Below are 23,152 nucleotides of genomic sequence, written 5' to 3'. Positions count from 1 at the left end.
CGTGGTTTAGGGTTCACCTTAGATCCTATTCTGTTACTTTATCCTGACACTCTTACTTGAGAATGCTTTCCAATGAAAGTGTTCTTTCCCAAGTTCGTACAGGAGCAACTACTGGCAAAAATCAGTATTGCTTTGTTTCAAGTCCCATACAAATTTTGATTAGTGAGAATGTAGTGTTAAAAAAACAAAACACTGACTGTCTGAGAAAATGTAGTGACTGAGAAAGTGAAGAGCAAACGCTGCCTCTTTAGGGCTGATGTTGGTGTTGGAAGTAACCAATAGGTATCGGAGAGGACACTTCGTATAATCTGATTGGTCCTTTTGTTGTTGTTCGTATGAGATGAATATTCATGTACAATAACTCGTAGGATTTGATTGGTCCATTTTTTGTGTCAATATGAGATGAATATCGTGATGAGTGATGATTGCAAACAGTTGATGTAAGAACTTGACCTTCTTGATGAAACAAACGCCTGCCATAATTATTTTGGTTGCCTCAAAATCAATTTGACTTTAGTTACGATTGAAGAGAAAACAATGCTGCTATTGTGCCGCTCTTAACCAATCTCCTCGTTTGATTAACGCTTGGTGGTCTTTATTAGCAGCTCGAATAACCAGTTCCTTCAAGGTAGCTACAGTCACGGCACAGATTTGGATTTCTGTCAAACAGGAATTGCGGTCAGCGCTTCGAAAAGAGAAGATTCTGGAGCGAGACGTTATTAGAGCAGAAACACCGTTGATTATTATCCGCATGAGTAACACTTGACGGTCTCCATTGTCAGCAGTTGGAGAGTCTAATACGTCTGGCAGTAATAATCAATATTGAAACGTGTGGTACAGAGCTAGAGTCGCTGTTTTTTGAGAATACCAAAAGGTGAACTGTTGTGCTAGTGGGAAAGAAACCATGCATCTATGAAAACATGTTATATAAATGCGCCCCCAAAAAAGGCATGTTTGAAACTGCACTAAATTTAAATGTAAGTAATTTCCGGAAAAGCACAAAGCCTATGCCACTCAGTCAGATCACCTTCACTTTAAAGTCACCTGGAAGTGGTATTTTTTCAAAAAAAGCCTTTGTCACTAATATATGTGTGTTTATGCATGGAATGTGAATAAACAGGTAACTAAGGTTTTAAACAATCAGTTCTTCTATTATTTCCAAATTTAAGAGTAGACCCCGACTCGAGAGGGCGCTGTTCGTGACGTCAATCGAGGCAGACTTTGCCTGCAATGCGTAGAGTGAACACAATTGCAAAGTACATGTACGGACCAAGTCGTGAGTTTGTACGTTTCAAAAATAAATTGTTTTTTTCCGGCAATGCCGACCAGGTGTATTGCTGCTGAATGCAGAAAAACACCTTTTGAAATGTACCAACTCATGACTTGGACGTACATGTACTTTGCACGTGTTTACTATACGCATTGCAAGCAAAGTCTGCCTCGATTGACGTCACAAAAGGGGTAAGCGGAGTCAGCCGCCAAAACAACTTTATATATTTTTTAAACATATAAATCGTGACAAACAATTACTAAATATTATTTTATTGTTCGTAAGCATATGCTCTTATGTTTGAAAGAAAAAAAATCTACTTCCAGGTGACTTTAACTGTTTCAATGTCTGTGTCTTTACGTTCACATTCTTGATACGAGCTTCTGTCCCAAAGGGTTAAAATCGGGAGGCCGTTTCGTAAATAAGCAGAGGTTTCGAGATGTTTTTCTTGTCTCCTGTGAATGGGCAATTGTAATTTCTGAAAACTGCGTGACCGGTGAACAATAAACCTGCAGAGGGAATCAAATCAAAAAGACATATTACGAGAGACATACAACCCCTAAAGGAACACGCTACCGTTTGAGACTGTTTCTTATGAAATGCATATGGCTAGAAAGATATTTTAAAAGTAGAATATAATAATCCACACAAGTATCACTCAATAATGCACGGCTTTCATTTTACGTCGCAAATTAACATTTGACTCCCATGGCCGACATTGTTAGTCGACGAGAACCTCGCAATTTCGAGGCATATTAATTGTGTAGATCACTGTATTCTATTTTTACAACATCTTCCTAACCATATCGATTGTATAACAAATCGTTACAGAACGCTTTTCAAAGACTAACTCGACCGATCCAAGAAAACATGTTTCTTTAACTGACGATTAAAAGCCAACACGTGATATTTATTGTTTTTCAAACATCAAAATGAAACGAATACCCATATTGTCACTGTCGACGTAACCAATCGTCTTGTTCTTTCCTGTTTTACACAAATTAATAGGAAACTAAAAAAAAACTGTGGATGAGCCTAAAATTGACAAAATATAAATGTTTCTATATACCTACTCTAAAATGGGTGATGTTGTTATAATTATTATGGGTTTTGTTTGCACAACTTTTGCAGAGGCTACTTTTGTTTTGTTTTAATGGAAAACCAATCGAATGGATGTGTACGTATATGAAGTAGCATCATACAGTGTTGTAGACTAGACCTAGTGACATGACGTCACCGGATTGGGGCACCAACACAAAGATGATATTATTTTATGAAAACCCTTGTTAGATGGAATAGATACCCATACCTTTATAGATGGAAACCGATGCATTTGACGAGCCGCAGCTGGCTGAACACGAGATAATATCCCCATAAGATACAGCCAAGTGGCTCGTTTTGATCACCAAGACAGAATCCAAGATGCAAGGAGTAACAGAAAGCGCCGTGACTTGGACGTCTTCAGTCACCGAGCTGGATATGCAAATTTTGCCAGCCTCAATTGTGGTATACGCTCCAGGATATGTCCAGACTAGTCGAAGAGGTCGTTATGCCGCTAGCTCTGTATTCATAACGTTGTATGATTGAGCACTGTTGGCCTGATTGGCAAACAAGTAGCGTATCTGGACGTCCGAATCTAAACATGGATTAAGGTATCAATCAGAACAAGTCAATAATGGAATTGTTACCCTTTAATAAAACCCCATAAATAAGCACTCAAATGTATAAACCAATAAATATCTTCTGTTTTCTTTACTAACCGTCTTGTATTTACGAAGGAGGAAATCATTGAACGCAACCAGTATTTTGAGATCTCTGTGGTAATATACTGTATGGACATGAGCGCCGGCACAATAATCCGGGGGTCGTTGGTTCTAACCCCACTCAAACTCAATATCATTCAAAGTTTACCCATCAGTTCCCCTTGTGGTTTTTAACAAACAAACAAACAAACAAACAAACAAACAAACAAACAGACAGACAGACAGACAGACAGACAGACAGACAGACAGACAGACAGACAGACAGACAGACAGACAGACAGACAGACAGACAGACAGACAGACAGACAGACAGACAGACAGACAGACAGACAGACAGACAGACAGACAGACAGACAGACAGACAGACAGACAGACAGACAGACAGACAGACAGACAGACAGACAGACAGACAGACAGACAGACAGACAGACAGACAGACAGACAGACAGACAGACAGACAGACAGACAGACAGACAGACAGACAGACAGACAGACAGACAGACAGACAGACAGACAGACAGACAGACAGACAGACAGACAGACAGACAGACAGACAGACAGACAGACAGACAGACAGACAGACAGACAGACAGACAGACAGACAGACAGACAGACAGACAGACAGACAGACAGACAGACAGACAGACAGACAGACAGACAGACAGACAGACAGACAGACAGACAGACAGACAGACAGACAGACAGACAGACAGACAGACAGACAGACAGACAGACAGACAGACAGACAGACAGACAGACAGACAGACAGACAGACAGACAGACAGACAGACAGACAGACAGACAGACAGACAGACAGACAGACAGACAGACAGACAGACAGACAGACAGACAGACAGACAGACAGACAGACAGACAGACAGACAGACAGACAGACAGACAGACAGACAGACAGACAGACAGACAGACAGACAGACAGACAGACAGACAGACAGACAGACAGACAGACAGACAGACAGACAGACAGACAGACAGACAGACAGACAGACAGACAGACAGACAGACAGACAGACAGACAGACAGACAGACAGACAGACAGACAGACAGACAGACAGACAGACAGACAGACAGACAGACAGACAGACAGACAGACAGACAGACAGACAGACAGACAGACAGACAGACAGACAGACAGACAGACAGACAGACAGACAGACAGACAGACAGACAGACAGACAGACAGACAGACAGACAGACAGACAGACAGACAGACAGACAGACAGACAGACAGACAGACAGACAGACAGACAGACAGACAGACAGACAGACAGACAGACAGACAGACAGACAGACAGACAGACAGACAGACAGACAGACAGACAGACAGACAGACAGACAGACAGACAGACAGACAGACAGACAGACAGACAGACAGACAGACAGACAGACAGACAGACAGACAGACAGACAGACAGACAGACAGACAGACAGACAGACAGACAGACAGACAGACAGACAGACAGACAGACAGACAGACAGACAGACAGACAGACAGACAGACAGACAGACAGACAGACAGACAGACAGACAGACAGACAGACAGACAGACAGACAGACAGACAGACAGACAGACAGACAGACAGACAGACAGACAGACAGACAGACAGACAGACAGACAGACAGACAGACAGACAGACAGACAGACAGACAGACAGACAGACAGACAGACAGACAGACAGACAGACAGACAGACAGACAGACAGACAGACAGACAGACAGACAGACAGACAGACAGACAGACAGACAGACAGACAGACAGACAGACAGACAGACAGACAGACAGACAGACAGACAGACAGACAGACAGACAGACAGACAGACAGACAGACAGACAGACAGACAGACAGACAGACAGACAGACAGACAGACAGACAGACAGACAGACAGACAGACAGACAGACAGACAGACAGACAGACAGACAGACAGACAGACAGACAGACAGACAGACAGACAGACAGACAGACAGACAGACAGACAGACAGACAGACAGACAGACAGACAGACAGACAGACAGACAGACAGACAGACAGACAGACAGACAGACAGACAGACAGACAGACAGACAGACAGACAGACAGACAGACAGACAGACAGACAGACAGACAGACAGACAGACAGACAGACAGACAGACAGACAGACAGACAGACAGACAGACAGACAGACAGACAGACAGACAGACAGACAGACAGACAGACAGACAGACAGACAGACAGACAGACAGACAGACAGACAGACAGACAGACAGACAGACAGACAGACAGACAGACAGACAGACAGACAGACAGACAGACAGACAGACAGACAGACAGACAGACAGACAGACAGACAGACAGACAGACAGACAGACAGACAGACAGACAGACAGACAGACAGACAGACAGACAGACAGACAGACAGACAGACAGACAGACAGACAGACAGACAGACAGACAGACAGACAGACAGACAGACAGACAGACAGACAGACAGACAGACAGACAGACAGACAGACAGACAGACAGACAGACAGACAGACAGACAGACAGACAGACAGACAGACAGACAGACAGACAGACAGACAGACAGACAGACAGACAGACAGACAGACAGACAGACAGACAGACAGACAGACAGACAGACAGACAGACAGACAGACAGACAGACAGACAGACAGACAGACAGACAGACAGACAGACAGACAGACAGACAGACAGACAGACAGACAGACAGACAGACAGACAGACAGACAGACAGACAGACAGACAGACAGACAGACAGACAGACAGACAGACAGACAGACAGACAGACAGACAGACAGACAGACAGACAGACAGACAGACAGACAGACAGACAGACAGACAGACAGACAGACAGACAGACAGACAGACAGACAGACAGACAGACAGACAGACAGACAGACAGACAGACAGACAGACAGACAGACAGACAGACAGACAGACAGACAGACAGACAGACAGACAGACAGACAGACAGACAGACAGACAGACAGACAGACAGACAGACAGACAGACAGACAGACAGACAGACAGACAGACAGACAGACAGACAGACAGACAGACAGACAGACAGACAGACAGACAGACAGACAGACAGACAGACAGACAGACAGACAGACAGACAGACAGACAGACAGACAGACAGACAGACAGACAGACAGACAGACAGACAGACAGACAGACAGACAGACAGACAGACAGACAGACAGACAGACAGACAGACAGACAGACAGACAGACAGACAGACAGACAGACAGACAGACAGACAGACAGACAGACAGACAGACAGACAGACAGACAGACAGACAGACAGACAGACAGACAGACAGACAGACAGACAGACAGACAGACAGACAGACAGACAGACAGACAGACAGACAGACAGACAGACAGACAGACAGACAGACAGACAGACAGACAGACAGACAGACAGACAGACAGACAGACAGACAGACAGACAGACAGACAGACAGACAGACAGACAGACAGACAGACAGACAGACAGACAGACAGACAGACAGACAGACAGACAGACAGACAGACAGACAGACAGACAGACAGACAGACAGACAGACAGACAGACAGACAGACAGACAGACAGACAGACAGACAGACAGACAGACAGACAGACAGACAGACAGACAGACAGACAGACAGACAGACAGACAGACAGACAGACAGACAGACAGACAGACAGACAGACAGACAGACAGACAGACAGACAGACAGACAGACAGACAGACAGACAGACAGACAGACAGACAGACAGACAGACAGACAGACAGACAGACAGACAGACAGACAGACAGACAGACAGACAGACAGACAGACAGACAGACAGACAGACAGACAGACAGACAGACAGACAGACAGACAGACAGACAGACAGACAGACAGACAGACAGACAGACAGACAGACAGACAGACAGACAGACAGACAGACAGACAGACAGACAGACAGACAGACAGACAGACAGACAGACAGACAGACAGACAGACAGACAGACAGACAGACAGACAGACAGACAGACAGACAGACAGACAGACAGACAGACAGACAGACAGACAGACAGACAGACAGACAGACAGACAGACAGACAGACAGACAGACAGACAGACAGACAGACAGACAGACAGACAGACAGACAGACAGACAGACAGACAGACAGACAGACAGACAGACAGACAGACAGACAGACAGACAGACAGACAGACAGACAGACAGACAGACAGACAGACAGACAGACAGACAGACAGACAGACAGACAGACAGACAGACAGACAGACAGACAGACAGACAGACAGACAGACAGACAGACAGACAGACAGACAGACAGACAGACAGACAGACAGACAGACAGACAGACAGACAGACAGACAGACAGACAGACAGACAGACAGACAGACAGACAGACAGACAGACAGACAGACAGACAGACAGACAGACAGACAGACAGACAGACAGACAGACAGACAGACAGACAGACAGACAGACAGACAGACAGACAGACAGACAGACAGACAGACAGACAGACAGACAGACAGACAGACAGACAGACAGACAGACAGACAGACAGACAGACAGACAGACAGACAGACAGACAGACAGACAGACAGACAGACAGACAGACAGACAGACAGACAGACAGACAGACAGACAGACAGACAGACAGACAGACAGACAGACAGACAGACAGACAGACAGACAGACAGACAGACAGACAGACAGACAGACAGACAGACAGACAGACAGACAGACAGACAGACAGACAGACAGACAGACAGACAGACAGACAGACAGACAGACAGACAGACAGACAGACAGACAGACAGACAGACAGACAGACAGACAGACAGACAGACAGACAGACAGACAGACAGACAGACAGACAGACAGACAGACAGACAGACAGACAAACAAACAATAACCACAACATGAATTATACAGTAAAACATCGGCATCAATATCAACAGCACTAAAGGCTGTTAGCAACAAAGCTGCAGAACATCGGAGCAGAATAATCAATTATAACAAACTCAACTACACACAAAAAAAAACCACACAAAATGGACATTAACATGGACAGCAACAACAAACACATCGATCAAGAGACAAAACAAGCAATACATACCGCAGCAGCAAAAGCAACACCAATACAAAAACTCCAGGGTCAGAATTAACTCTGATCAAAGATTCCAGAGGGCCTGAACCATTCCGGTGTCAGGCAAACCCGGAAAGTAGTTAAAAGTAGTAGTTTGACTTGAAACAGTTTTGAGAAAAAAAAACACCAACTGGTGATATGCAGAGTTTTGAAGTACACGGGTAAACCCAAAATGATTGAATACAAACATGGTTGTGTTTATTTAACATACATTGTACATTTTTATCTCTGGAATTATAAACCTAATTTGTACAATAAAAAAAACTCAAATAAAATAACATAAGGGTACTAACAATCTGAAAATGATCTTTGAATCTTGATAATAATAGATACAAAGTTTTCATTCGAGTGTATATAGGCCTGGAATATTCAGAACTATCGAAGGAATACCCGAATCCATACCCTGCAGGAAATGGGCGTGGTCACAGTCTGTAGTAGTTGCTAATTTATTATTATTATTTTAATTACACCCTCAATTTAGAAAATCAAATTAGTCTTTAGGATCCCCTACAATCGTACCTTCAACAACCACATTAGAAAGCTTTATTTTTATAGAGAAGTCAGGCCCACCTTGTAAACCTCATTACGTTAAGCAGCCAGTCACTCCCCCTATGCTTTGGACACGTCCCATGACACACGTCCCATGACACTCGTCCCATACTGCCAGAAACTATTATAGTAGGACATATACAAGAAAAGATATCCATACATTTCTAGCCGACCACCAATTTGAACCTACATAGTCATCACTACAAGTCCTATGGGTTTCAAGATGGTTAACCGCTCCATATTTTCTTCAGAACCATCCTGTTATGATGTTTTATTCCTTTATTTTGAGTGGAAAATACATAAACCAATCAACCAACTTAAATTGGACAGTGTAAGTGCACTCTACACAACTATCTGATAGCGCCCTCTTTGACCAATGCGACTACAAACACCCCCACTGCGAAAATCACACATTAATTTTTGTAAACACAGCTAGGGATCTCCTCTTGACCAATCAGAATGGATAAAACATCCCAGGTATTTATATACTTAAATATTGCAAACTATTTCAAATATGTACATAAGATTTAGAAGTCTCCGAGAAATCTTCACTACGTTTGTGTCAGTGGCTGTAAGGGAACTACCTCAAAAATAGTTTTAAAGCTAACGTCAAGCATGTCTCATTCTGGAAGACTCGTTATAGGCAGGCAGTAATAACAGGTTCATTCTAAGGATGTTATCGGCAGAATATTAGGCACATTAAACGGGGTCGATCTCCTCCCTGTTATGCCCGAATAATTTTGACAACATTATAACAACACTCCTTTGCCGATTTCAGACCAACGGAGAACTAGACCACTCCAGGGATCACCAAGGAAGTCGTATGGTTTTAACCTTTAACCATAACAAGAGTAAAAACTTTTAATAACCTCCTTTATACATAATGCTGAAACTTCAATGTACCACGAAGCTGTTGTTGCTATGGGTAGATACATTGATTACCACTGGATAGTACATCGGTTGTCATGGTTATTAGGTTTTCTCGGTCAATTTCAGAAAATGAGTAGCCACTAACACCAGCCAATTCGATTGAACAAAATAATCATTCAAATCAACAATTCATCGAAGCCGCATTCAAATTCGCAGGAGTTTTTTGAGGCGTGCATTAAGTCATTCAATTTCATTTTTGGGGCAGTCAATTCTGAAGTTTCTACAATCTTAAAAGCTCTTGGTTAACATTTTGTTTCTTTACCAATGTTTAAGGCATGTGGTCTTTTTTTCCGGCACTCTTGAACATAATATGCCAAGATGTCTGTCAACCCAATAGATTAATGGTTGGCGAATATTTACCATAAAACTTGGTCAGTTAACCATTAATGGTCTCCCGAAAAAAATAACGTAGAAGACAAAAACTCATGGGGACCCAGGTAAAGTCTTCTGGAAACATAAAATAAAGAAAATAAGGTTCTCTTGATTTAAAAGTGAATGCACTCGTTAAGCGAAATCGATTGCCTCTTTACGACATTGAAAATGATTAAATCAGCAAAATCTCTTGTCGAACCAGCTTTGCTAAATAATTGAGTGACGATTGTTGGTGCGTTCGTTTAGCTTCCCTGTGTCGACCCCGGTGTGTGGCGTTCTTTTTTCAAGGACGAACGTGTGCAGATAATTACCCACGTTCGTCCTGGGAAAAAAACCGCCACACACCGGGGTCGACCCAGGGAAGCTAAACGAACGCACCCATAGTGACATGAAAAAAAGGATTAGTGTGCTAGGAACTTGAATGCGTCAAAACGAATTTGAATGACCGAATTCTAAATTTGAAACGCAGTAAAAACCGAAGAGGCAAAATAACTTTAATTCGAACCACTGACTATTAAATTGGCTGCTCATTTTCCGAATATGACCAAGAAACCCTATACATATACATTGTACGATGCGTGTATTGCGCGTCGAGTTTGCGCTGCCAAGTAAAAAATAGTTGAAAATTAATATAGTTCAGACGTTCTTGTATGCTGGTAATACGAAGACATTTTGTGCATGAAGACAATGAAGAGTTGTTTCATATGGTGGAATTCCACGTCACTGCCGTACATTGTCGCTACTTGTCAAACATGAAGGCAAATTCTGTAAACAAAATTGTAAAATAAACGCAAAAATTATAAATGTTAAATGATTTCTTTCAACACAACACCCCTCAAGCTATGAATTTGTAAAGCCCTCCGCCGCCCTCGGGTAAACAACTCCTTATAAGGGAATGCATGCTGTGGGCGTCGCGCGTATTGCGTGATGTGGCACACCTGTTTCAGCCGTTGCTCTCGACCAATATGAATGCAGAAACTGTCTTATAAGAACAAGTGCAAGGTTGCGTGTCACGCCAATGAGCTAACACTTTTTACCGGTCATAAACAAAGGTTTATACACACCCAAGTGACGCGCTCTCCACCAATAGGAAATAGGTATTTATGGATATAAATTAATGGAGAGTGGAGTTGAATAATGCGTGGAATTAATTCACTGTCTCTTGTCAACCCTGTCGTCGGCAGTACATTCAGGGAACGGCCAACCACAGTCGTATCAAACATAAACCACGAGCCCAGCACGTCAACGTCATTTAGACATGCTCCTTCTGTTGTTCAATCAATTTTCTGGTAACTATCGCAATAGTAGTTTCTTATATAGGATTTGAGGCATTGCATGGTGGGGTATCAATATATATCAACACCATGTGTGTATCTACTTGCCAGGTAGAGTTGTTCTTAGGGAACTGTCTCGCTTATTCTACTGCCGTGGAGTAGATAATCGGAGGTTGGGGAGTTTTTTCTTACTTATGTAGTCAATCAATGGTTTGAACATTTCTGTTGCAAAGTTGTCAAGGTAAAATAAGACGACACATGTATGCCAACCTACCTTCAAACGTGATTTTGCCAGTGCCTGTAATATCTGCTTCCTGGACTATCTCATTCACCTCTTGCGGAGACAGTTGGACATGAAGGCTACTTAACACGTGACGAAGCTCATTGGCACTGTAAACAATTAACAGTCATTGTATTTTAGTCATTGTAAATCCAGTATTTTCCTAAACCAATGGTAGACTTTTGGGACGCTTGGTGGCAGCAGACTTACCAGGTTAAATCCATTGTTCTCGGCCATGTGTGCATGCTCAGAACTACGTAAACAATGGAAATTTACATGAAAAGTCTGCTGCCACTTGGCGTCCCAAAGTCTCCCATTCTTGGTGTAGCCACAGAGGCTCTCTTTACTGCAGTGAGCATCTTGGGATGAAGTTGACTTCCTTTTCAGTGTAAGACCCGATTCACATCAATCCGACACGTAATAACAGTTCGCTTTAGATATTCAAGTTCATCTTTGAAATGAGCTGTATCAAGTATTTAAAGACATTGGACACTATTGGTAATTGTCCAAGACAAGTCTGCTGGTGTATCTAAACATAATTTTTTTTTTTTTTTTTTTTTTTGCATAAAATAACACATGTGCTCGATTGGTCATCGGAAATGCGAGATAACTATGAAAGAAAAAAAAAACAACTCACATGAAGTTGTGTGCTTTCAAAATGCTTGATTTCGCGACCTCAAATTCTAAACTTGAGGTCTCGAAATCAAATGCTCACTTCTTTCCTCGAAAACAATGTCACTTCAGAGGGAGTCGTTTCTCACAATGTTTTATACCGTCAACCTCTCCCCATTACTCGTTTTACAAAGTGAGGTTTTCTGCTGATAATTACTTTGATTAATTACCAATAGTGTTCACTGTCATTAATCCTTTCATACTTAATTACATGCACATTGAGTTGAGTGTATGTCGTTTTGAATTAGACCCCTCGGCGGCAACCTCTTTATGGCGCACTATATTGAGTCATCTGAATAACGAGATAATGTATTGTTTATAGTATGAGAAGTCCTGAAGTCTGAAATTGTCCCTTTACCATTTCACTGTCGCTTCTAAACATTATGCTTGGAGACATATGCCGATACGACAACACATCATCAAAGTTATTAATACACGAAAATCGTTACTTGTACGCAGAGCTATGAGATAAACAAGAAGTTTTACATGATATGTCTGCACAGTTGAACAGCGTAAACAACCAACGCTGGGGCTACTTCAAGATCAATGTTGCTTTAACTTGGAAAATTTGACCATCATTGACCGAAAACTGATGAGAAAACGTTAACGCCAATCACTCCACAACTGTTGTTTGGGAAAACTGAATAACTATTAAATGATTTGACTCCTACCAAATGAAACCTTTGTCTTCGACATCGAAAGCACGGAAAGCTTCTCTGATTCCTTCGTTCTTGTCATTTCCTTCTAGTCGTTTCAGCATCATAGCTACAAACTCCGGGAAGTTTACGATACCATTTCCTGTAATCATGCAAAACATATCATTATTTAAAACAATAATGTGAGTGATGCGCAGTACCTTAACAGCCATGGGCCCAATTTCAGAGCGTTGCTTAACGGTAAGCAAAATTGCGTGCTTACTCAAGCAGACAAATTGGCTAAAGTGTTAGCGTAATTCAAAGGTTAGCAGAAACATTGGGCGGCCATGTTGCGTGTTTACCGTGAGTTTGCATTGTGGCGTCATTTATCTTCGTGCGGTAAGCACCAGAAGGTTAGCATGCCTCGTATGCTTACGGTTAGCAGCGCTATGAATATAAATTGCACAGTAAACACAAAGTCGACCGCTATTAGCAGCGCTATGAAATCGGGCCCAGATCCATTCAGCATAGAGGTGTCCACTGATACATTCCAAATGACATTGGGCCGGATTTGTCGATATAACCTTACGGGTCACTGTGCGAGAGTTTGGGAGATAACTTACCATCTAAGTCTGCCTGATTGATCATAGTATGAAGCTCTGCATCTGTAGGGTTCTGTCCCAAGGATCTCATAACACTTCCAAGTTCTTTACTGGTGATAAATCCATTGCCATCCTTGTCAAATACGTCAAAAGCATTCTTCAATTCTACAAGAAAACAAATTAACAATCTTAGGAAAGTTGGGTTGACGTAATAAGAACGATATGAATTGCTTTAAGAACTATTGTACCCTACATCACTAAGCTCGTAAACGAATCTCTCAGTTCCGGTTGTTTCCCCGATAGCCTCAAAGTTTCCTACATCGGGCCGCTCATCAAGAAACCAAACCTGGACAAGGAGATATTCAAAAACCACAGACCGGTTGCAAACTTAAAATATCTTGGAAAAGTCATCGAACGGATAGTTTCATCACGTATTTCTGATCACATTCATACTTTCAACCTGTCCGACGTGTTCCAGTCAGCATACAAGCCTTTCCATGGGACCGAGGCTGCACTAGTCCGTGTGAGCAACGATATTCTCTCTTCTATGGACAATGGTAACCTTACAGCACTAGTCCTGCTAGACTTGAGTGCTGCTTTTGACACTGTTGATCACAACATCCTTCTCTCTCGGCTCCAGAATCACCCTGGCGTAGAGGACACAGCCCTAGCATGGTACAAATCGTATCTCCACAATAGAACTCAGCATGTGTGTAATGGCACCGCGATATAAGACCCTTTTGTTTTGAACTACTATGTGCCACAGGGGTCCGTACTCGGCCCGCAGTGGTTTACGCTATACACTTTACCGATTCGTGACATCATCCTGAAATTTAATCTGAATTACCATGTGTACGCAGACGACACTCAGCTATACATCACGTTTAAATCTTTTCAAGAAAACGCCAATGCATCTATTGCAAGACTTGAGAAATGCATCCAAGAGATTCGACGTTGGACACAACAAAACTGCCTGTAGTTGAATGATGATAAGACAGAGTTCCTTTTGTTTGGGTTACGTCAACAGCTAACAAAGGTTTCAGTGCCATACATCTCCATCGGTGATGCTCGGATAGCTCCCTCGCTGAAAGCTCGGAACTTAGGGGTTATTTTTTATTCATCGATGACACTTCAGCCACACATCAACAACATTGTTCGTTTATCATCATACCACATCAGGAATATAGGTAAGATTCGCAAGTACTTGAACAAAAGTGCCACTGAAAAGGTCATTCACGCATTTGTTACTTCTCGTCTTGACAATGGCAATGCTCTTCTCTACAGTCTTCCTAACAACCAGATTTCCCGACTTCAACGGCTCCAAAATACTGTTGCCTGCATTGTGACACTGTCGAGAAAATTCTGTTCTATCACCCCCATTCTGAAACAACTACACTGGCTCCCTATCTCTCAACGAATCATGTTCAAGCTGATGCTCATTGTCCACAAAGCTCTTTATGGCAAGGCTCCCCACTATATTTCTGAATTGCTTCAAGTTTACACTCCATCAAAGGATCTTCGATCTAGCTCCATGCTTCTTCTCATTGAACCCAAGTCTCGACACTCATGGGGTGACAGGTCTTTTTCTTCAGCCGCGCAACGCATCTGGAACTCTCTACCACTTAAAGTCACCTGGAAGTGGTATTTTTTTAAAATAAAGCTTTTGTCACTATAATATATGTGTGTTGGTGAGTGGAATGTGAATAAACAGTTAACTAAGGTTTTAAAAAATCAGTTCTTATGTTATTTACAAATTTAAGAGTAGACCCCGACCCGAGAGGGCGCTGTTTGTGACATAAATCGAGGCAGACTTTGCCTGTAATGCGTAGAGTAAACACAATTGCAAAATACATGTACGGACCAAGTCGTGAGTTTGTACGTTTAAAAAAAAAACGTTTGTGCGCGTACCGAGTATTTGCGATAAGGTCTATAGCCACTGTTAACGTAGTTCTGAGCATGCGTACAATACAAGCAACGACGGATTTACCTGGTAAGTCTGCTTCCACCAAGCGTCCCAAAATTCCCTCAATATATTACAAGGAAACTTTCAATGGAGACTGAACACATAATTTACTCTCTTACAATCACAATAGTGTTGTCCAAATTGAATAATCAATTGTAAAGTTGTGTATTTGTTTGCACCAATGGCTGCCATACAATATCCCATTTACTTCTATTCAGCAATATATGAAGACTCAAGTCATGCCAATTTAACAAGTCAATTCTTTCATTTTGCCATTTAGTTACCGTTGAGTGGCTTATGGCGAACTTCTTTTGATAACACTAGTAACAGCTGTTCTTACCTTCAATCTGATCATGAGTCAGGTCATCGTGCTGTTCCTCTATTTCTTGGTTCTGCTGTTGAGACTGTAATTAAACAGAGATAACAGGTTTCGAAAATAATTGCACTGTGTTAACAATATTGACAAGACATAATGATTATTAATTATTATTATTATTATTATTAATAACTGAGACTTAGATTTTAAGTTTTCGATAAGGGGAAGCTCATAGTGGCTGTTCTTATGCACACAACTGTAGGTCTATCTAGCAACAAAGACGTAAACGTGATATCAAGTTTGAGACTCAACTGAACACTAACCAATGAACGAGTCAACAAGAAATGTGTTCCGTACGATTAAAACAATTACAACATAATGTCGAGCGGAGGATACATTTCCAGGGGCCACAAACTTCTCTCTGCTGGCCGAATAAAACAAAACGAAACAATATGCAAGTATACAAATAAACAGCCCTCGCACTCATATGCTGGGCATGACTAATAAACACATTTTTGAATATCAAATCTGGAACGATCCAAACGAGATCAAATGGTAAGGTGCATTTAGAGACGAAGTTAATAATAGTCTTCCTCAGTCAGTACAATGGGAAAGCGCCACCAACGGTGAATAATAACATCAGCTCAAACTCGTTCAAGTTTCAGCATTAAGGCTGAGCATAAAACTTTAAAAGATGACTAAAATATAATAACTCATTTGGGTTTTAATAAAGACAAATTGACCGGAGTGTGATTTGAACCAACCGAGCTTTACGGCCCTATGGTGGTAGTCTCCCTACTTACTAGTCAATCTTTCATGGTTCAAATCCAAATTATCCAACGTTAGACTGTAAGTCGGTCACAGACCCAATGGAAAATGATTGAAATTGTTATCGTGTGTGTACACTAAACTAAAGGGTCAAGGTTTGCTTCTGTGAATAGTGCTAATGCGAGTTGCTACTGTGTAATTGCTAAGACTGAAGCGCTACTGTTCAGCAGCTGCTTTGTTGTACATTTGGCATGTGAGCAAGTGCTACTGTGCATCAAAGAACTCATAGACAGCAGAAGAATTGTTTTGTAAATATTGTATTATTTTGTAAATATAATCTTGATTGGCTTAGCTGCAAATTTATATCTGCAGTGAATATTATTTAACCCCAATGGGTTGGTTGTGACACCGTTTAAACAAAGTAAACAAAACAGTCAAAGTATAGTTTTAGTGATTTTTTTTTTCGTTCAAGTTGATAACACGTTCCTTAAACGAAAAACCACGAAGTTGTACACAATAATGTGTACATCATTAGCATTGAGCGGAAAGTGAACTGCCTAAACTGATCCTTGATGTACAGAAGTAGATCTCAATGTTCCACGTTACCATCTGCTCATGGATTTGCTCTACTGAAGATGTATCAGGTAACAGCACGACACTACGGTTCCGCGTCAGTTAGTCCGCATTGACGGCTTCATTCACAACGTACTGAAAATACTCAATCATACCCGTAGCTGTATTATGAGTTTGCCCCTGGGGCGCAGGGCCGACCGTGACTCCCCTTTCATTTCAACAATAATACTGGTTATTGTTTGCTACACAACTGCAGAAACGAAGTCAATTTCAAACTAAACAAGGTGGATATAAACGAATATATATATATATATATATGTAATTGCTTACAGTCAGGCCTTACGTATCAGGCGTATCTGTTCCACAGATACCCTGTACAAGAGGCGCTCATCAGAGCTAAGGAAACACCTTGTATCTAGGGGACACAGCGAACGTAGGGTCCAACTTGCTATCAACGGGGCTCTCAACGTACCTCGTCATACTCTGTTGACTAACACGGGAGCTAAGCTCCGACCAATAGAGTTGCTTTGGTCACCACCTTCCACCCCAAACTACCCAAACTTCCCTCAATTCTCAATAATAACATGCCTATACTTCACTCCTCCAGCAGGTTACACTCAGCAATCCCTGAGGTTCCCATGGTTGCATTCCGCCGCCCTAAGAACCTTGGTGATATACTAGTCGGGGCCAAACTTCCCCCAGGTACAGTCCAAACACAACCCCCGACAGATATACTGGGCTGTCACAAATGTACCCGTTCCAAGTGCAGAACGTGTCTGCACATTAAACCCTCACTTAAGGTGAAGAGTCATACCACTGGCTCTTCATACAACATCAAGACCGACTCTGAATGTAGCACGTCTAATGGTGTCTATGTCGTATCATGTAAGAGATGTGGGCTACAATATGTGGGAGAGACTAAGACCAAACTTAGTCTTCGCTTTGCGAATCATGTCTCTTCCATAAAGACTAAGAAACCGTACCCAGTCTCTATCCACTTCAACAGCCCCAATCATAGTGTCATTGATGTTGAACTTCTGGTGATTGAAGCTTGCAATGGTGATGACACACACCGCAAGAATAGAGAATCACACTGGATTCACCAACTCAAGACAGTCAAACCCTTCGGATATAATGATGTCGCTAGATGATGTCGCTAGATGATGTGATTTAGGGTTTTATAATTTGCTTTTATAAATAACAAATAAGTTTAATTTCGAGTTTGCCATTGTAGGCCAATATTGTACTAACTGAAAGCCGACAATTGTATCATGTAATATTCTGTATAGAACCCATTTTGGAACGTCCATGATGCTTGAACTCTTATATTTAAACACCGTAGTAACTTCAAAGGAACTGGGCACTAATGGTAACTACCCAAAATTATGTTTAGCATTAAACTTTACTTGGTGACGAGTAATGGGGAGCTGTTGATAGTATAACACATTGTGAGAAACGGCTCCCTCTGAAGTACGGTAGTTTTCGAGAAAGAAGTAATTTTCCACGAATTTGATCTCGATACCTCAAAATGAGATGTTGAGGTCCCGAAGTCAAGCATCTAAAAACACAAAACTTCGTGTGACAAGGGTGTTTTTTCTTCCGTTATCTCGCAACTTTGACGACCAATTGAGTTCAAATTTGCAATTGGTTATTTTGTGCATACTCTCTTAATGTAATAGAGTGAAAGAGCATATGAAGGACAACTCATACAAGAGTATGTTGAGATACACCAAGTGAGAAGACTGGTCTTTGACAATCCAAAAGAGACAACATCTTTTCAAAAGGAATCATTTAAGAATAACTTAATCGCTTACTTTCCGAACTAACCCCCAACACTAACCAATAAAGTTATCGAGTAAGAATTTACTTTCTGATGCTGGAGTTTTGATGGTGACCCATATCCAACTTGGCAGGATGGTCATCCTGCTGGTTGTTTAAGGCTCTGGACACTATTGGTAATCACTCAAAATAATTATTGGCATAAAACCTAATTTGGTAACGAGTAATGGGGAGCTGTTGATAGTATTAAAACATTGTGAGAAACGGCTCCCTCTGAAGTGACGTAGTTTTCAAGAAAGAAGTAATTTTCCACGAATTTGATTTCGAGACCTCAAGTTTAGAATCTGAGGTCTCGAAATCAAGTATCTGAAAGCACACAACTTCGTTTTTGGCATAAAACCTAATTTGGTAACGAGTAATGGGGAGCTGTTGATAGTATAAAACATTGTGAGAAACGGCTCCCTCTGAAGTGACGTAGTTTTCAAGAAAGAAGTAATTTTCCACGAATTTGATTTCGAGACCTCAAGTTTAGAATCTGAGGTCTCGAAATCAAGTATCTGAAAGCACACAACTTCGTGTGACAAGGGTGTTTTTTCTTTCATAGTTATCTCACAACTCCGACGACCAATTGGGCTCAAATTTTCACAGTTTTTTAAATTTATGCATACGCTGAGATACACCAAGTGAGAAGACTGGTCTTTGACAATAACCAAAAGTGTCCACTGTCTTTAACTTCACCGCTGTAAAGCGGTTGGTCTACTGAGCAACAATGCTTGACTTTCCATTGATGGACGACAGGACAACACTGCTTCGACTGGCCTGGCCTAGCTAGTTCATTGAAATTGAATTTGACTCAAAGATGAATGGTGTGAATGAAATAAATCAATAAATCAAAAGTTACAATGTATGAGTTTATCACCGTGGAAGGTCAATTTTGAAAACATTCATCCATGCAAAAACCTTCAATACGAAAATTTCTAAATTTCATTGCAAACGGCTACAGACGCATTTTATAAACCAACTAGTCCGACCCAAGGCAACGTGTTCCTTATTTTTTGTTTTCAGAGCTTTATTCCTTACTCGCTTTGACATGCACGCATCAGGGAGCGGATAGGGAAATGGTATTTTGAGTACAAGTCCGAATACCTTATCAGTTAAGTATCGAGTAGGGACTTAGAGGTACCCGGGCATGTCTCGCCAGCCGGGTACGAATTTGAGTACAAATTGAGCTTTATCCAAACATGACTCGAATCAACTCAAGTACCACTTTATAGAGAAGAGTGTTTCACAAGGATTACAACCCCGCTGCCAATTTATCATATAGGATTCCAACACAAAAAACTGTGCTTTGAGCATTTTGAACATGAAAGAGCATTATGTTAATAGTGTTTCCATGAATAACTCATTACATGGTATTTTCATTGTAAACTGTACGGCAACCCATGTCAAACGTCGTCTCCTGTCAGGTCGAATTGAAGTATTAATTGTGCTGGGCTCTAGCTGGGGTATGATTGCCTTTTTGTGTGACAGCCTTGGGATCGGTGTTATAGCCTTTGGTTACATGACATTTACATAAATGACAATGTATACAACTCGGCATTTGGATTGTTACTGGTATGGAATTGGCGCATTGTGCTTTGTTGTTGGTAGCCTTTATTCAACACGGGCATGACGGCATAAATCCAATGCTTTTATGTGTAGACCGTACAACATACCATATATTGCTGTAAAGGTAATGTAGGCCTACACGTTTTGTATTTCCAATACAAAGATTTTGTAAGAAGCCCACAGAAGCTCTATAAAGCATAACATATTTCGAGAAACATTTCACTTTGAAATTATGCGATTTTGTACAAAGGTTCCAATCTGAGAATTATTACGTAACGTTCCTCGACTACTTTTTGAAATGATTTCTTGAACATGTTATTTTTATTGTATTATAGGAATAAATCGAGCAAACTGTTCCAACAACCACAGGTACATGTGCTTTGCCATGAAGTTGCAACCAAAGTGGTACACAAACAGTGATATACACACAGTGCTGGGGACTTGCTATTAAAGCCATTGTACACTTTCGGTACAGAACAACAAAAGTTCACAGATTTACAAATAACTTACAGGGTTTACAAAAGGTAATATTGTGAAAGACTTCTCTTGAAATATTATTCCATTTTATGCTTTACTTTTTGAGAAAGCATTAAAATATTATCAATTCTCGATAGCGAGAATTATTAATTTATTTTGAACACATGTCATGACACGAGGAAACGTGCGGAAACAAGGGTGGGTTTTTCCGTTATTTTCTCCCGACTCCAATGACCGATTGAGCCTAAATTTTCGCAGGTTTGTTATTTTATATAGAAGTTGTGATACACAAAGTGTGGGCCTTGGACAATACTGTTCACCGAAAGTGTCCAATGGCTTTAAGCTATTCCATTAGCTGGTGTTTGGCAACCTTGCTGGGACCTTTTCCATTGGGTAACAATGTTCCCAGGGGAGTGCCTTTACCTATCCAACAGTTCAGTTGTAAAAAATGTTCTCAGTGTTTGTTTGTTTTGTAGCCTTAATGTGAGTGTGGGAGTGTGAGCGCAAACTATTGCGCTGCAACCAGCACAACGCAAGAAACTAGTCAAAATTAAAACATGACTGGATTAGTTTCTTGTTTTGCTTTGGTCGCAGTTCCATCTTCAACTAATTCAACATGGAATATGGCTGTTAATACAAGATAGTTGACCGCCTTCTTGCGGGAACCACTAAAAAATTAAAAACTAATCCAATACGTGTTTATACGTAGTTTTCCCCACATATTATTTTCTTCGTATACCGGACCGGGGGGGGGGGGTGGGGGTGGCGGCTAGAGACACCGGCTGTGCCAAATAAATGGACAGTATAAAGCTTTTTACATTGTGAGAAACGGTTCCCTCTGAAGTAACGTAGTTTTCGAAAAAGAAGTAGTTTTCCATGAACTGGATTTCGAGACCTCAGAATTAGAACTTGATGTCTCGAAATCAAGCATCTGAAACCACACAACTTCTTGTGACAAGGGTGTTTTTCTTTTATAGTTATCTCGCCAATTCGACGACCAATTGAGCTCACATTTTCACAGGTTGGTTATTGTATGCAAATGTTGAGATACACCAAGTGAAAAGACTGGTCTTTTAATTACCAAGGGTGTCCAGTGTCTTTAAATATTACAAATAAAACATTCATTGGAAGATAATATTTACTGATAATGCCAACGATAGCATTGGAGCATGGCGTTGTAGTTCTCTTATTTTGGAGGATATTGAGGGGTAAAGGATTCATCCAGACGCCAAACCGTATTTCCTGTACATTATTTGCGGGAAATTTGTCCCTTTTGCAATCTTTCCATTAAAAGTTGTTGCGAGTTTGATGCTATCCTTCGCATAATAAGATTAACATTGAGCACAATAATACTACGAGGATAACTATACACTGATCAATGGAAAAGTAATTTGTCTACGTATTTGCTCGCGACAATCAACATCTTGGATTTGACACTTACCTTGGGTGTCTTTGTCCCTGGACGCAATACAGAATTTTGATACCATTTTACTGTTCTCGATTACTTGGTGCAAGTAGGCAAAACTGATATGAGCCTTATTAAACTGAATGGTTGCCACTTGTTTCTAAAACTGAGTTCGTATGACCATATATGCTTGACTAATTATATTTAGACTGGTGGTAGTGCTGCCATTGGCCATTATATCAATCCATTGAATATACCCTCATTCAGGTGTCAAACTGGTTTTGAAGTTAACCATCACACATCCAACGAACGAAACATTATTTGAGTATTTACTGATGTTACTTACCATGTTTCCAGTGGTTGGTGCTTTGTTTAGCTCTGTCTGTACTACGGAATAATTGACATATCATGTAAACGATGTATATACCCTGGATGGTACCAGCATTAGTGACAACCTGATCAGCAGTATGCTTGACTAGGCACTGTTGGTGATGCCATTATTGGACTAGTATCAACCAGCATTTAAAGGGACGGGGCTTTATGCCGATAATATGGTTGCTGTTCTAAGACCTAAATGTTTATTAAAGTATGAATTAAAGTGTTAGGGGAAAGAACTGAATTAAACAATGGTTTAATTTTTGAAATAGATGACGCTATAAATGGTGTCACATTATTGTTGATATAAAGAGCATGGGGAACAAGAAAAAGAAACGAACGAGTTGTTAGACGGTCTCATTC

At 41.2% G+C, this 23,152-nt stretch overlaps 1 protein-coding gene across 1 annotated transcript; it reads right to left on the bottom strand.

The window, feature by feature from the left end:
* Positions 1–8,384: 8,384 nt before the first annotated feature.
* Positions 8,385–22,874, bottom strand: LOC139943352 (neo-calmodulin-like). The gene is made up of 6 exons (XM_071940182.1): positions 22,761–22,874; positions 15,829–15,892; positions 13,547–13,690; positions 12,960–13,086; positions 11,611–11,726; positions 8,385–10,827 (listed from the first exon to the last, which is right to left on the bottom strand). The coding sequence occupies exons 1-6, from the start codon at positions 22,761–22,763 to the stop codon at positions 10,802–10,804; spliced, it is 480 nt and encodes a 159-aa protein (XP_071796283.1). The 5' UTR covers positions 22,764–22,874; the 3' UTR covers positions 8,385–10,801.
* Between the last annotated feature and the right edge of the window lie 278 nt (positions 22,875–23,152).

Source organism: Asterias amurensis, chromosome 10 (genome assembly GCF_032118995.1).
Source record: "Asterias amurensis chromosome 10, ASM3211899v1".
In the NCBI taxonomy this organism is placed as follows: domain Eukaryota; kingdom Metazoa; phylum Echinodermata; class Asteroidea; order Forcipulatida; family Asteriidae; genus Asterias; species Asterias amurensis.
This window is presented reverse-complemented; position numbering and strand designations above follow the sequence as displayed.